This window comes from Eulemur rufifrons, chromosome 7 (genome assembly GCF_041146395.1).
Source record: "Eulemur rufifrons isolate Redbay chromosome 7, OSU_ERuf_1, whole genome shotgun sequence".
In the NCBI taxonomy this organism is placed as follows: domain Eukaryota; kingdom Metazoa; phylum Chordata; class Mammalia; order Primates; family Lemuridae; genus Eulemur; species Eulemur rufifrons.
In genome coordinates, this window is record NC_090989.1 from 62457556 (window position 1) to 62473323 (window position 15768).

General features: G+C 44.5%; 1 protein-coding gene across 1 annotated transcript in view; it reads left to right on the forward strand.

Moving 5' to 3' along the window:
- The window catches only part of ARHGAP31 (Rho GTPase activating protein 31), a 111820-nt gene extending 107136 nt beyond the window's left edge, over nt 1–4684 (forward strand). The window contains exon 12 of the mRNA XM_069472663.1: nt 1819–4684. Coding sequence (XP_069328764.1) covers nt 1819–4254 — 2436 coding nt within the window. The 3' untranslated portion in view covers nt 4255–4684. The remainder of the gene's footprint in view (nt 1–1818) is intronic.
- Nucleotides 4685–15768: the final 11084 nt, after the last annotated feature.

The window sequence follows — 15768 nt, forward strand, 5'->3', positions numbered from 1 at the left end:
GGAATGAGAACAAGGCCAGGATAGCTGGGCTGGAGAAAGTGAGACTCAGAGGGACACAGGAGCCACATCAGCCAGGACAGCTTGGAAGGGATTTGGGGATTAACCTAGGGGCAGTGGGAAAGCATATGAGATGTTCAGAATTTTGTGTTTAAAGGATTTCTCTATTCTGTAAGGAGCATGGCTTGGAGAAGGGCAGGAGAGGAGGCACGAATGCCAGTTAGGAGGCTAGTATGTGACAAGCCAGGTGAGAAAAGATGGTGGCGTGGGCTCATGTGGGGCCATGGGGACAGAAGTGGAAAGATGCAAGAGCCATTTAGAAGGTAGAATGAACAAGACTTGGTGAAGGATTGGAGGAGTGAGGAAGAAGGAAGCGTCAAAGGCACCTTGTAAGTTTCTGGTCTGAACAAAAAGTTGCACTGTGGGTCCACTTACTGAGAGGGCAGAGTAAAGTAGAGGGGAGTTTAGATGGTCATTTATTCATCTAAATGTACTGATTTTTTTAGTAAGAGATCAATTAATGTAGGTGCTAAGGAGAGTAAAGAGATGAGTCTGTCCCTGTCCTAAAGGAGGGCCCAGTCTAGTAGGCAAAATAGAAATGTACACAAATAAATGCAGTGCAGTAGAATCAGATTACTTTTTGACCAAGTAATCCTGCAGAGTTGTGTGAAAGAAATAACTCAAAAGAAAACATTACAGCCATTGCAATTCAACTGACCTTTTATTGAGCAACTACTCACAATACACCAGGCACCTTTTGGACTTGAGGCATCAAAGATGAATAAACACAATCCCTGACATCAAGGAGCTCACGGTCCATTGGGAATGGTAAGGCAAACATGACAAGTAACTGTAATATGAAATGACATGTGATTAGAGCCGGGTGGGAAGGGGTGTGAGATCAGAAGCCAATCAGACCTCTCAGAAAGATCTGTGCCCCCACAGGGTGGAAATGCATCTCCAAACTGCTTCTGCTTTGGGCAGAATTAGGCCTTGAAGCATGACTTGGAAGAAACTGAAATTTTTTTTTTTTCCTGGCTCTGACCAGGCCTCCATCCCTTTCCTGTCTACAGCTTTGGGCTCTGTGTAGGGAAAGGGAGGAGTGGAGAAGGACAAAGGGAAGCTGGACTTGAGGGGAGACAAGAACAGCAAACAAGATGAGGGAGGAGGCAGTTCAACAATCACAGAAAAAAAAAAAAACCATCATGTTAACAGTGATTTTGCTATTTTTCTATATGCCTTTATTTTAATATGTATTTAAATATTTTTCCATGTGGAATATGTATTTCTTTGGTAATGAGAAAAAAGAACTACATTTAACTTATTTGGAAAGCAGGTGTCAGGGTAAAAATGAACATTTTCATTCTACTGAGAGAATCTCATTCTTGTGTGCTTTCTAGTAAACCTGAAGTTAAATAAGGCTGGGGTTTCTGTCTGTTTTATAAGGCAACAGTGCACAGAGATTAAGCACTTATGTTCTGGTGTAGACAGAACTGGATTTCAATCCCAGTCTTCTGTTGTATGACTTAGGTTTATTATTTGCTCCGCGGCCTCCTCATCTATAAAATGGGAGTGATTATGATAGTGTTTATCTCCTAGAGTTGCCGGAGAAATTAAACAAGAAGATAAAGTATTGTTGAAGTATTTTATGGTACATGGTAAGCGCTCAGACACCACCATTGTTATTGGCACTGCGTCCTTTATTTGCTGAGGTGGCGCAGGCTGGCGCTGCGCTGGTCCCTTCCCTCTCGCTGAGAACAGTGCGGTGTCAGGGCCCAGAGTCCTTCGTTCTAAAATAATCAGTTTATTGATGTTTTTCAGGATGAAGATGATCTGGCCAACACCCTGATCTGGCCCGAGATTCAACAGGAGCTGAAAATCATCGAATCTGAAGAGGAGCTTTCTTCATTGCCACCGCCTGCTGTGACGACCAGCCCAATTCAGCCAATTCCTGAGTCAAGTCCTGGGGCCTTTGCTCCCCCAGAGCCTCCTGGGAGCTTGCCTTGTGGCTCCGCCCCTGCCCCAGTCTCCGCCCCTCTGGAGGAGTTTACTAGGGATCCAACCAATCAGAGCACAGAGGACACTTTCATGGCCACCAACAGAGAAAAGCTGGAGCCAACCAGCGGCCTCCACAGATCCGAGTTGGAGCTGGGCCTGCGCTCAGACCCCGCTAGCCTGGCTCCTCTGGAAATAGTTCCGTTTGAGACCCTGTCTCCAAAAGCCAGGGTGGAGGTGGGGGCCCCGGGGAATCTATCACCTCCACCACCACCTGCTCCTCCCCCTCCAACTCCTTTGGAGGAGGCACCTCGAGTCTTGCTGTCAAAGGGTGGCCCTGAGAGGGAAGACCCATCCAGGAATTTGAGGACAAATCCCTGTATAGACCAGCTGAAGTTCAAAGACAGACCTGGGATCCCTAGCCTGTGTCAGGGAGACGAGGCTGCTCCAAGACAAAGTGAAAAGCAAAATTCAAAGAATGCTGCTCCCGAGGGAAAAGGCTCTGGTCTACCAAGCCCAACAAAGGAGATTGAGGTCTCCCCACAAGGAGAAGGGGATGTAGCCCATTCAGTTCAGGAGCCTTCAGACTGTGACGAAGACGACGCTGTGACAGACATTGCCCAGCATGGTCTGGAGATGGTGGAGCCCTGGGAGGAGCCCCAGTGGGTGACAAGTCCTCTTCACTCCCCCACCCTGAAAGATGGGCACGAGGCCCAGGTGCAGGGCCCCCAGGGCCACCGATTGGAGAAGAGGCTTTCCCACAGGCCCAGCCTTCGCCAGAGCCATTCTCTAGACAGCAAGCCCACATTTAAGAGTCAGTGGACTCTCGAGGCTTCCTCCTCCAGCAGTTGTGCTGATCTTGAAACAGAGAGGAATTCCAACCCTCAGCAGCCTCTGGCACCCAGGAGAGAGATTATGGGATGGGATGAGAAAGCCATGAGGTCTTTCAGAGAGTTCTCTGGCCTGAGACGGGAAGACGCTCTTCCCAGCCAGAAGGGACCAGGTGGTGTGCAACCCAAGCCAGCAGAAACTAGCCCCATCAGTCTAGCAGAGGGAAAGGAGCTGGGGACATACCTAGGGCACAGCAACCCTCCAATTAAGCAAGGTGGTGTTCCTGGGCCGGAGAGCAGTGAGGAGAGTTCACCCAGCATGCAAGACAGCACCTTACCAGGAGATCATCCCCCGAAGTTACAGCTGAAGAGCACTGAGTGTGGGCCCCCAAAAGGGAAAAATAGACCTTCCTCCCTCAACCTGGACTCTGCCATTCCCATTACTGACCTCTTCCGGTTGGAGAATGTGGCCTCATTTAGTTCACCTGGAATGCAGCAATCTGAGCCGGAAGACCCAAAGGCCACATGGGTGACTTCATCTCACTGTAAAACAGACCCCTGGAGGGTTTACTCCCAGGACCACCAGGACCTGGACATTGTTGCTCATGCCCTGACAGGCCGCCGTAACTCAGCTCCTGTGAGTGTGTCTGCTGTGAGAACCTCCTTCATGGTCAAAATGTGCCAGGCCAGGGCAGTCCCAGTCATCCCGCCCAAGATTCAGTACACCCAGATCCCACAGCCCCTGCCCTCTCAGAGCTCAGGGGAGAGTGGGGCTCAGCCTCTGGAGAGGAGCCAAGAGGAACCCAACTCAACTAGTGGGACCTCTGAGAAATCTGCCAAAGATGATTCTCCTTCCCCCCTGGAAAGCCCAAAGGGAGAGAAACCAAAGCAAAATACAGGAGCCATTAAGTCCTTGCCAATGGATGCCACTGCATCCTGCATGTGTGAGGGACCCACCCTTTCTCCAGAACCAGGCTTGTCTAACCTGCTCTCCTCCCACGATGCAACAGTGCAATGCAGAAAGCGCACATCAGAGACAGAGCCATCTGGGGACAACCTTCTATCTTCAAAAATAGAGCGACCATCTGGGGGTTCTAAGCCTTTCCATAGGTCTAGGCCAGGAAGACCTCAGAGCCTAATCTTATTCAGTCCTCCTTTCCCCATTATGGACCACCTGCCCCCCTCATCCACAGTGACGGATTCCAAGGTCCTGTTGTCCCCTATCAGAAGTCCCACCCAGACAATTTCCCCTGGCCTTCTTTGTGGGGAGTTGGCAGAAAACACATGGGTCACACCGGAAGGGGTTACACTTAGGAATAAAATGACTATCCCTAAGAATGGCCAGAGACTAGAGACCTCAACCAGCTGTTTTTACCAGCCCCAGCGGAGATCAGTGATTCTGGATGGAAGAAGTGGGAGGCAAATAGAATGACATCAGTTCACCTGCTGGTGTCTGAAAAAACAGCATGACTCATCTGGAAGTTATTACAGGGCCAACTTGCCATTTTCCAGGCACGGGTTATCAAGTTTGGGCTTATTTTGGCCTCTGACTTCTTTCTTCACCCTTTTGACCATTTATTAATTTGTCCATTTTCCAGAAGAGGGTCAAGGGAAGGATGAGGAGATGAAATTTGGATGTCTATATGAGCAAATGGGAAAAGGTTAGGTAAGGGAAGAGCATGGAATGTGTGCTGCAGTGAAATTTGGGGTTCGTTTGTGAGTTGCATTGCTCCCCTATTATCATTATCTATTACTCTTGAAAGCTGGCTGTGATAGTGTCCTTTGAAAGAAAGAAAAATCTCTTGCTATTTCAGCAAATATTGCTATTGAGGTTTGAAGACCTCCTCTTTACTTCATGCTTTTTAGTGCTCTTTAAAGCATGTGTTCTTTTAGTCCAGTTTTCTAATAAGCTTTGTAAAAGTGTACTATCCAAAATAGAAGCAGATTTGGAAATGCAAACTAACATGCACTTAGATATCCAAGTAGATGAGTTTACCCATGCTCTTTCCCTGGAATCCCTGCAGACCTGTCCAAGATGACTCCATATACCAGCATAGAAAATCAAAATCAAGTGCAAACTCTGAGACTGGCGCAATCCAAGAAGACTTTCTGGCTCTGGCTTCTATTCATTTGGGACTCCAACTGCCACTATACTGAACTCTGACTTATAAATCCAGTAGCTGGGCAGGGTTGGGGCTGAGCTGAGGATTACCTTAATGAAATTTACTAAAGCTTCATTTCGGTATGCAACTGAAGTGAAGGTTATCTGCTTTCTTTACAATATGAGAGTCCAAGAACATAAAGTCATCATAGAGAAAAGCCTCACGAAAAGGCAGAACTATGCTCCAAACTTAGCATGTTTAAATTGATGAGGCATAAGCAGAAAACACTTCTAGCTCAGCTTCACTCTTCTTGCACACCAGGCTGGGCCCAGTAGTACAGGAGAGGAAGAAGGGAGGCACCCTAGGAGGGGAGGGAAGAGCCCTAGCAGAGTGGCCCTCACTGCCACTCACTGAGAGCTGCCCTTCTTGAAAATGTATTTCATTTTAGCCAGTTGGTCCCTTCCTTTCTTCCCTCTCCCTTCCATAGTTCCCTCACCCACCAGTCACTCCAGGCATTCAGACTTGCTCTTCTCCTCTGTCTATATATTAACACAAACAGAAGCAATAAACCAATCTTATTTTGTTTCAGTTATTTAGAACTTTCAATGGTTCTTTCCTTTTCAGCTGGAGAGGAGGAAGGAGAACTAGTATACCTGCTGGCAGATTGTTGGTGCTCCCCAAAAAGGGATTTCACAGGGCACCTCTTCTCAGGTTCAAGCCTGGATGAACTCTGTCCGGAAGCTCAGTCACTGCAGAAATTTCTCTAGGGACTAGCAGTACCTTTGGGCAGACCTCGCAACTGAGGCTTGTGCTGGGCTGGGTGGGGGCTGAGCTGAAGTTACCTCCTCCAATAAGAAATCGGGAGCTGATGCCCTGCAACAGATATATATTCCTTCCTCTCTCTCTCTCTCTCCCCTCATCCTTCCCTCCCTCCCTGATAAGGCTTACGAATAGTTTTGAAATCTTGTACCTTTTAAGCCAGTGTCTATGGCAAGGGTGGCTGGTGAGTCAGCTGATGAGTTCTGCCTTCAGAGAGCACCAAGTGAGCAAGGGGAGCAGTTAGTAGGCCTTTGGTCAGTGTGTTTGCACTCTCACTGGGTGAGCAAGACATTAGACCAACAACCAATGAGATGTCGACCGATAAGAAAAGTCCTAAATATAGCATTTTCCCCCTAGGCAAGCAAAGTGAAGAAATATAGTGGTGGCAGATGAGAAAGGCCATGTTCAAGAGATTTGAAAAGTACATTCCTGCCTTATCAGAAAATGTGGCAGATAGCCTTTTATGTCAGTCTCAGTGCACTTGTGGTGTCTACGCTTTGGTAAGGACCACGTTCCAGTTAGAATGTGAGGGAGGGAAAGAACAGCACTTTGCTTCACTGTCCGAACTCTGAGCCAAATAATGAAATATTTAAACTATTTTATGATTATTTTAAATTTTTGTTTGTAACACTTATATATTTGTATTTGGGGATAGACTGAGAAGCCACCATTACACGCTAACGAATGACTTCAGTTTTAAGGGTTGAGAAGCCCGTGTAGATTGATGAAATGGCTGCCATGTCCCTTTAGACTCTGATCCTTTCGTTTACAGCATCACCTTCAGGAGCATGAGAACATGGCTGTCATCAGGAGACACACAGGGGGCTGTCTGGAGCTATTCCCCACTCTGGGCTTTCCCAGCCGGTCAATTCCGGAAGGCCTGAGACGCTGACTCCCCTTCTCAGTCAGTGTCACGCTGCTCCAGCGTGGACCTCTCCTTCGACTATGTCCCAGCCTGTCAGCCACCACAAACGTGGTTATATCCTGTGGTCTGGGCTAGCCAGGAATTTCACTGATGAAATTCCACTCTAAGGCAAAGAAAGCTCATATGTTCTCCCCAAATTGTTCCCCCAAATGCCCTGGGATTACCTATTTGGTCACCCAGTTGGGGCTCTGAAAAGTGAACCCCCTGAGAACTGCTGGATGGGAATCAGAGCGCCTGCTTCCATCCAGGGGAGGGGCAGAGCAGGAGCTGCCGTCTGAGTCCCTAGAAAGGGATGTAGAATCAAACTCTCAAAGGGCTCCTTCAAATCAACTCTCAGTCCTCAAAATGGGGGCGGCTGACTTTAAATGTTGAATTTGAAGTGCATGTTGAATGGGTACATGCATGTACCAATGTTTTCTTTCATCCAGCATTAATGATTGCTTGAGAAAATAATAACCTATATTTATTGCAAAATGGCCTGCCCAGACCTTGTTTTTTTTGTTTTGTTTTGTTTTTGTTTTTGTTTTTTTAAGCCAAAACAGACCAGATAGAAGGTATTTGGATTTTATTCTCTGCTTCACTTGGTATATGAGACCTGAAGAGACCTGACCAAGAACCCCATAAAGATATTGTTAGCCCAATCTAAGCCCTAAAATTCAAAATATCATCTAAGTCAAAATTTTGGATTCTGGGGACATTAAAAACATAAATATCGCTATCCTCAACAAATATTTATCAAGAGCTTAGTAATAGTGCACTGGGTACCTTAGCACTCCTAAATCCTTGAAGAGACTAATGAAAAGGAGAGAGGGGTGGTAGCAAATGAAGCAGCCCATAAACAACCAGGAGCAAGGTTTAGGCCTATTAAGTTACCAAACAAAAGCAGAAAGGGGAGAAATATAACTAGCATCTTTTAATAGGATTGTTAATGGTATTCAAGTGACCTACTGACTTTAAATAATCAAATTAAACACAATTGCAAATCCAAGAGAACATACCAGTGAGATGCTCAGGTGTTGAGAACTTTGCTTTGATTTTAAAAATTAGAGTGGCAACTAAGTTAGAATAAGTATTAATAGCTCTGCGGTTTTGCATAGCCCTATTTGGTTTGGTTGTGAAGTCCTGTTCCATCTCTGCCAATGAGCCAGGAAAGATCAGTATTCTATACTCTTTGAGAGCGGATGTCAGGGACTTTTATCATCACCAAGTGGATTAACTCCTGTTGATGATGAAGTCATAGGCCCAAGGTAAACTGTTCATTTCGTGTGCACATAATAACCACATTTGGCTAAAATTGGGTGGGACAGTCATTTGTCTACACAGGCCTTGTGCTCCTGCCTGAAGAGGTACTGTGGAACATAAGATTCATTTATCTGGGATTGGAGTGGGAAAAGTCCATGGTAGGTCAGTTCCCATCAGAATTGATTAGGGCCACATTCTACCATGGCCAGTCCTATCTGATGACAACATGAATCTTGGGGATAAGTGTTGCCACGAGTATGATTTTAGGCACTTCAAGCAAGCAAGCAGGTCAGCTCAATATGTGGAATGACAAAGAATGTGACCTCCATTAACCAACATCTTCCCTAGCAAAATAAGCCAGAAGAGGGAGCAAGCATCTTTCCAAGCATGGAGAGGAGGGGAGATGGTAGAAGGGTGATTGCCCGAGATGAGTGCAGTCCAGTAGTATAAAATTGGGGCCTCCATAGATTGGCTGCTGGGTAGGGGGTCATTTAGTAACCTCTAGGTACATGAATAATGCAGAGATTACTTCTCTATGAGGGTGAGGAGGACATAGCTAAATATAAGAAGCTCATGAAGTCCATAGCCATGTTTTACTGGATGAACCACAATGCTTTGCAATAATTTAATGCCATAGTACTTTCTGGCTTATAATTCTGCAAAGTAAAGCACTTTTTCAAAGGAGTCTTTTGGAAATCAACATAATTTCAGCTGTGTTGTGAGCTCTATGAATATGTTTCCAAAGATATAATCGAATGTCTTTCTATTGATTAAAAAAGTATAAATAAATATTAAACCTATCCATAGAGACATTTAAGTGTAATTAAAACAGATTGTTATGCTTTAAAAATATACTCTAATAAATGATATAAAATATAATGCTTATGATGGAACTATGAACTAGAGGAGGACACTGGGTCACCAAAATCAATAATTAGAAAAGTGGATTATATGCATCAGACTCATTCTGGTTTGTTCTAGTTTGTTCTATTTGATGTCATTTTTTGTTAATTTGAGGTTTGGTCTCACAGCAAAACCCCTGATGATTTGCTTCAGTAAATTTTTCTTGTCTTTGTTATTTTACATGTTAATAACTGCTAAATGTTTGCAACTTCACCCTCTTACTGTTGCAATCACACAGTCATGTCACCCACAATGCCCAATATAAATCCATGATAGTGTAATGAAAAATGAGAAGAAAAAAGCTTATTGCTTCTCAAAATTCCACAGCTTAAGGAGTCATGTGGGTCTACCTGCAAAGATGTGAACTCAATTTTCCTATTACTTGAATCAGTCAAAGGTGACTGTTCTTTTATTTGAGTGATTATGTTAATGATGCTCAAGGGGGAAAAAACAAGAGTGTTTTATCCTGGGATATATCCTGGCATATATATAACAAAAAAAAAAACTCAGGAGTTGAGGGAGTGGGACGATCATAAAACCTGGGCTTACAACCTAGTGATATTTAGAGTAAAAATGTCATTGCCAGGGAGGTAAAAATACTACCATTTTGGCAACCATATCCTATTTAGAACCCTACACTGCTCAGGCCTGCTCCTGTCATCCTTCACTGCTGCCCTAAGTGCCTTTTTCTCCTATACACCCCCGGATCCCCACACTTCTCTGTTACTCTGACAAATCTCCCCCTACCCTACCCCAACACACAGTTCCCCTCACTCCCAATCTTTCCAACGTTTCTCTGGAATCGTTCTCTCCTTATAAATTCCCTTGGAGCCCCAGTCTTTTCACTGAATGTTATTGCCACTTCCTGGACTTCAGTAAAACTCCTGTGAGGACACTTCTTTCCCTGCACAAGAGGCTGCACATTCTTCCACATGACACAGACTTTTACAAAGGGTCAGGACACGTTCTCCCAGTTTCTCACTTCTGCACCATTGCTTCTTCCCATCTTATACAAAAATCCCTCACTGCCAAAATTTACAAATCCACCTATCTTAACTTTTACCATACTGTGTGGCCACGATGTGGTCAATGTCCCAGATTCCCCAGCCTTTGGTACCAGGCTCCCTGTTTCCTTCTACCTTGTCCTACCATTATCCTGGATGGCTTCAATGTTCCCAAGGAAAACCTACCCAACACCCTTGCTATAATTGCTTACAGATTTTTACCCCTACTCAGTTTTGGCCATTTGCTTCTGGGGTTACATATCAGGCTCTTTCACAACCCAGAGTTTTGTGATTCTAAATTCCCATTTTCCTTTCTGAGAACCTCCTCCATCCTTACTATTTTATTCCTTGTATTTGCACCGGATTACCAATGCCTCGCCCACCCCAGCTCTGGCAGACGGCACACCTACCAGACTTCATACCGCCTTCCCCATCTAGGTGCATCATCTCAGCTATTCTCACCAGGACCATTAGCTTCCTCAACCACTCATCCTTTAGCCATATCTGCTTGACAAACCTCCAGTCTAGGACCAGGACTCTTACCACCCATCTTCTCTGACCCTTAACTGTGTCTATGGGTTAGATCAGAGAGAATCATAAAACCATGAGATGAAAGACTTTAGCTATTTATGGTCTACCACCTCAGCAGTGGCCTCATTCCCAAAACCTACAATGGCTATTCCACTATTCTCAGTATTCTCCTAGACAATTCTACACACCCAAAATAAGGATAATTGCTTTGTGCTTCACAAGTTTATGATATCAGTTGTCTTTCTTCAACCTACCACTGCCATTTTCCCTTACCCATATATATGTGTATCCAACCTCCCTTGTTGTCCCTCTTCCCAAGGGCTCCCAACGCTTCTGTGTTCTGAATCTCCTTCCGTCCATCATTCTTTCCTGTTGTTCAGTCTTCCCTCTTCAGTCTTCATTCCCTTGGCATAAAAACATTCTACAGTCTCTTCCTCAACTCTATCCACCTTTACTACTTTGTTGTGTCTAGGTTCTTGGGAGAGTCATCAATGTCATCAATGTTCACTGTTTCGACTTCTTCATTCCAATTCACTATTCTGGACTAACTGCAACCTGACTTTCACTCGTGTTGCTCCACTAAAATTTTTCTTGCTAAAGTTACCAATAATCTAATAACCAAATCCAACAGTCACTTCTCAGTCTCTTGACTTCCCTTTTATAGTTGATCCTATTGATCATTCCTTTTTGTGAAACTCTTTCTGGTTTGACTCTTTTCATGACCGTTCATTTTCTTAGTCTTGTTCACTTGAAAGTTTCCTCTTCTTCTACCATTAAATGTTGTTATTCACCAGAATTCTGTCATTCCTTCCCTTTTCACAGTATATCCTTTCCCTATACTATTTTATTTTTGCCCAAGGTTTCTTCTACCACTTACATACTGGTGACCCATCCCAGCCCTATTTTCTCTCTCTTTTTTTTTTTTTTCCGAGACAGAGTCTCACTCTGTTGCCCAGGGTAGAGTGCTGTGGCATCAGCTTAGCTCACAGCAACCTCAAACTACTTGGCTCAAGCAATCCTTCTGCCTCAGCCTCCCGAGTAGCTGAGACTACAGGCATGCACCACCATGCCAGGCTAATTTTTTTGATATATGTTTATTTGTCCAGCTAATTTCTTTTTATTTTTAATAGAGATGGGGTCTCACTCTTGCTCAGGCTGGTCTTGAACTCCTGAGCTCAAACAATCCGTCCACCTTGGCCTACCAGAGTGCTAGGATTACAGGCGTGAGCCACCATGCCTGGCCATGCCGTTATTTCTTTAAATATGTCTTCTGGCCTCTCTTCTCTTTCTTCTCCTTCTCTAACCCTATTATGTAAAGGTTTGGTCTCTTGATGGTGTCCCATAATTACTGTAGGTTTTCTTCATTCTTTTATCTTCTTGTCCCTGAGGCTACATAATTTCAAATGTTCCATTTTCCAGCTCACTGATTCTTTCTTCTGCTTGATCAAGTCTGCTGTTGAAACTTTCTATTTAGATTTTTCAGTTCAGTCATTGAATTTGTCTTCTCTAGGATTTCTACCCGGTTCTTTACTATTATTTCTCTTTCTTTGTCAAACTTCTTTTGTGTGTGTATTGTTTTCCAAATTGCATTAAAATTTGTATCTGCATATTCTTATAGTTCATTGAATTTCTTCAGTATTATTCTGAATTCTTTGCCAGTCATTTCATAGATCTCCATTTTGGGAGAACCATTATTGGAGCTTTATTAGTTTCAAAGTGTCACGAGTCTCTGATTTTCTATAATTTGTCCTTGCATTGATTTCTGACATTTGAGGAGAAAGCCCCTGCTTCTTTCTTTTACAGGTGTTCTTTAGCAAGGATAGACCTTCACTATTTAGCCTGTGATTCTGTAAGGGCCAGCTTGTGACAACCCCAGGCAGGCAGAGCTTGTGTGAGTTCTCTAGTTGACTAATTGGCTGCTGCCCTTGCTTCGATGTTGAGTGGGGCTGCTGGCTGGGCTCTGCTATCAGGCGGAACTGCTGGCTGTGTACTACGATGGCTTCTGGTCAGCCCAGTCAGAAGATGTATTCCCTGGCCAGTTAATTCTGCTATTTGAGATCTGCAGTTGGGCAGGGCAGCAGGCTGGCCTCTAAGTTAGGTAGAGCCACTGCTCAGGACAGACATGACCAGAGGCTATGCTCCATAGAAATACATGCTTGAGGATTGCCTCCCTGTCAGGGTGGAGCCATGGGGTGGGCATTTGGCTGAGTTGAGTGGCTATTTGACCTCCTGGGTCAAGTCAGTCTAGATCCTATGCATCTCCCAGATGTGGGGAGATGGAAGTCTCCCTGCCTGAGTGGGGTCATTGGAAGTGCTTTTTGGCTAGAGGAGCCACTGCTTGACTTCCTGAGTCAGGCCAGTCTAGCCTCTTCATTTCTCTGAAATCCATGAAGGTGGGAGTTTCCTTGTCTAGGCAGGGTTGTTGGGCAGGCTTTTTGGCTGGATGGAGTGGCTGCTTGACTTCCAGGGTCAAACCAGTGTAGCCCCTTCACTCTCCAGAATGAGAGGAGGCAGGCATCTCCCTGCTTGGGTGAGGTCTTTGGCTTTGAAGCTGGGCAGGAAGACTAGTAGTCTAGGGAGTCAAGCTAGGTTGTACTTCCCACCATGCTTCTGAAGGTGACCAGCTCAATATTGTGGGTGGGCTATGAGGTTGCCTGACGTCTCTGATCAGGTACCACAGCTAGCAGGAACACAAGGGTCCACCAAGATCACACACTGGTCACTATGACCTCTACCTCTGTCCTTTGTTTCTACCTGACCATTGGCAGTCTGGCCCTACTGTTTCCCCTAGTGTTCCCCATGAGATGTAACCAGAGTGGGCTTCCTAGGAAGTTTCTTGGAATCCTAGGGAAGTGGATGATTGCCTCTAGTTTTCTTTTCCCCCTGTGGGAAACTGGGCCCAGGGAAATCTTCTCTGTCTGATGTTGTGCCAACTTGGGGGTCAAAGTGACACCATTCTTCTTGCCCAGTTAATTCAGATTTCATTCAGTTCTGCAGACCATATGGGTGTCTCAGGATAGTTTCAAAGTGTTGGGGTTTTCAAAAGGATGTTCTAGTTTATGGATGGTCACTAGCTGAACTTTTTGTGGAGGGGAGTGGAGCCTGAGACTTCCTATTCCACCAGCTTGTTCTGACTTTCTGTCTTGCATGGACTTTTTTAATGATTGGCTAACTGGTCTCCCTGCTTTAAGTCTCATTGACATTCACCATTCTCCAAATCTATTGTACATACTGCTGCCAAAGTTGTCTGAGTTAGTGGTTCTCAAACTTTAACATTTCTGGAAATCACCTGGAGAGCTTATTAAAACAGATTGCTGAGCTGCATATAGTTTCTCAGTAAGTTTGGGGTAGGGCTTGAAAATGTCCATTTCTAATAAGTTCCCCGTTAGGTGATGTTGATGCTACTGGTCCAGAGATTACACTTTGTGAACCCTTGAACTGAGAACCCTTTGTATCATAAGTCCAAAGTTATTCCTCAACTTAAAATCTTTCATTAGCTGTCTTTTGTCTACAGAAGAGTTCCCAGACTTCTGGCCAGGTGTGGTGGCTCATGTCTGTAATCCTAACACTTTGGGAGGCTGAGGCAGGAGGACTGGTTGAGGCCAGGAGTTTGAGATCAGCCTAAGCAAGAGTGAGACCCCATCTCTACAAAAAAATAGAAAAAATTAGCTGGGCGAGGTGGTGTGCACCAGCTAGTTGGGAGGCTGAGGGAGGAGGATCACTTGAACCCAGGAGTTTGAAGTGACAGTGAGCTTTGATGATGCCACTGCACTCTAGCCCAGGCCACAGAATGAAACCTTGTCTCCAAAAAAATAAAAGCTCCCAGACTTCTGTCTGCTTAAGAATTACTTAGAGTGCTTGTGAAAAGTATATATTATTGGACTTCACATTCAAGATTCTGACTTACTAGATCCGATGCAGTGTGCAGGGATCACCCTTTTCAGAACCTGTGGCCTACAAGATAATAAAAATACAAACTCCTTAACGTGGAATTCAAGTCCTTTTGTAATCTACTCCTTGCCTAGCTCTCTAGTACTCTGAACTAGTTATTTAAATACTTAGTGCAAGTCTATACCTTGGATCTTTGTATATTCTGTCCAACTGTATCTCTTTCATCTATGTAGTGAATTCTTAGTGCTCCTTCAAAATGCATCTTCTATGCCACTGCTTCAGGGAAGCCTTCCCTGACACTGCAGCTTCCAAGTCCATGAAGCAAAGTTGATCACTCCCTTCTCTCTATCACCACTGTATCTTGTACATACTTCTATTACTGAACACTCTTATGTGAAAACTGATTTATTTGCCTGCCTTCTATCATTAATGAACTTGAACATCACTATCTCTGGCATCCAGGAACATCTTTATCTGGCACCTGGCAGTGTATGGCACACAACTGCCCAGGAAATAGAAATGAGGGGGATAGGCGGCAGTGGTGGTGATGATTGATAGGGAGGGGAAGGAAAGGAGGTTTGGGGAATACAAACATGGAAATCAGAGTAAATAGGATACTGAGGACCATTTCCATCATGCTTATTCCCATCAACTACCCTCCTCTACTCCTGAGACATTTACCTACCTTAGACCAACCAGACAACTGGCCAAGCATCTTCTTTCCCTTTCCGGTATCCCAAGTTCACCCAACTGATCTTTTCCTATACCATGCTTTCCACATGCCTTTTAATTTCCCAAATGTAAAGAACTACAAAAAAGGCCATTCTTTAATGGCTATAAATTTCCTACTATTACTAAGCAAAGATGGTGTCCCTTCTCTTACATAATCCATAATAAAATACCCAGGAAACCAGTAATCTTTTCACTCCCCTATGAATGTGACATCTACAAAGAACAGCTAGAATGAGCAGGAGCATGTTGAACTGAAGGGGTTCTTTCCCACTCATGCAACCATATCTGAAGTGGGGGGAGTGTCTTTGCGATTCTATTAGCCAAAATTAATTTTTATTTATTTCTTATATTCATTCACTTGTTTGGCCAACCTGGCATCTCATCCTCCTATACTACTTCCTTAGAATACAACCAAGCCAGAAGGGGGCATCATGTCAGTTTACAAGATTGGCCTATTATCTCCAATCAGGGTTATTTGGACTACTTTTCAATGCTAGCGCCAAGTTGGGGCCACTTTGATGAGATGTCTCTGTGCCTATGTCACCCATTTTGTTTTTAGCTATGGAGTAATCTCATCAAAATATTTGCTAGTTGTCAGGTGCAGTGGCTTGCACCTGTAATCCCAGCCATTCAAAGGCCAAGGCAGGATGATCACTTGAGGCCAGGAGGCCAAGACCAGCCTGGGCAACATAAAGAGACCCTGTCTCTTAAAAGAAAAAAAAAAGACTAGCCAAGAGAAGCATATCTTCGAGATCCTAAGGAAAAAATAGTGATATCATAGCTTCTCTGCCTTCCCT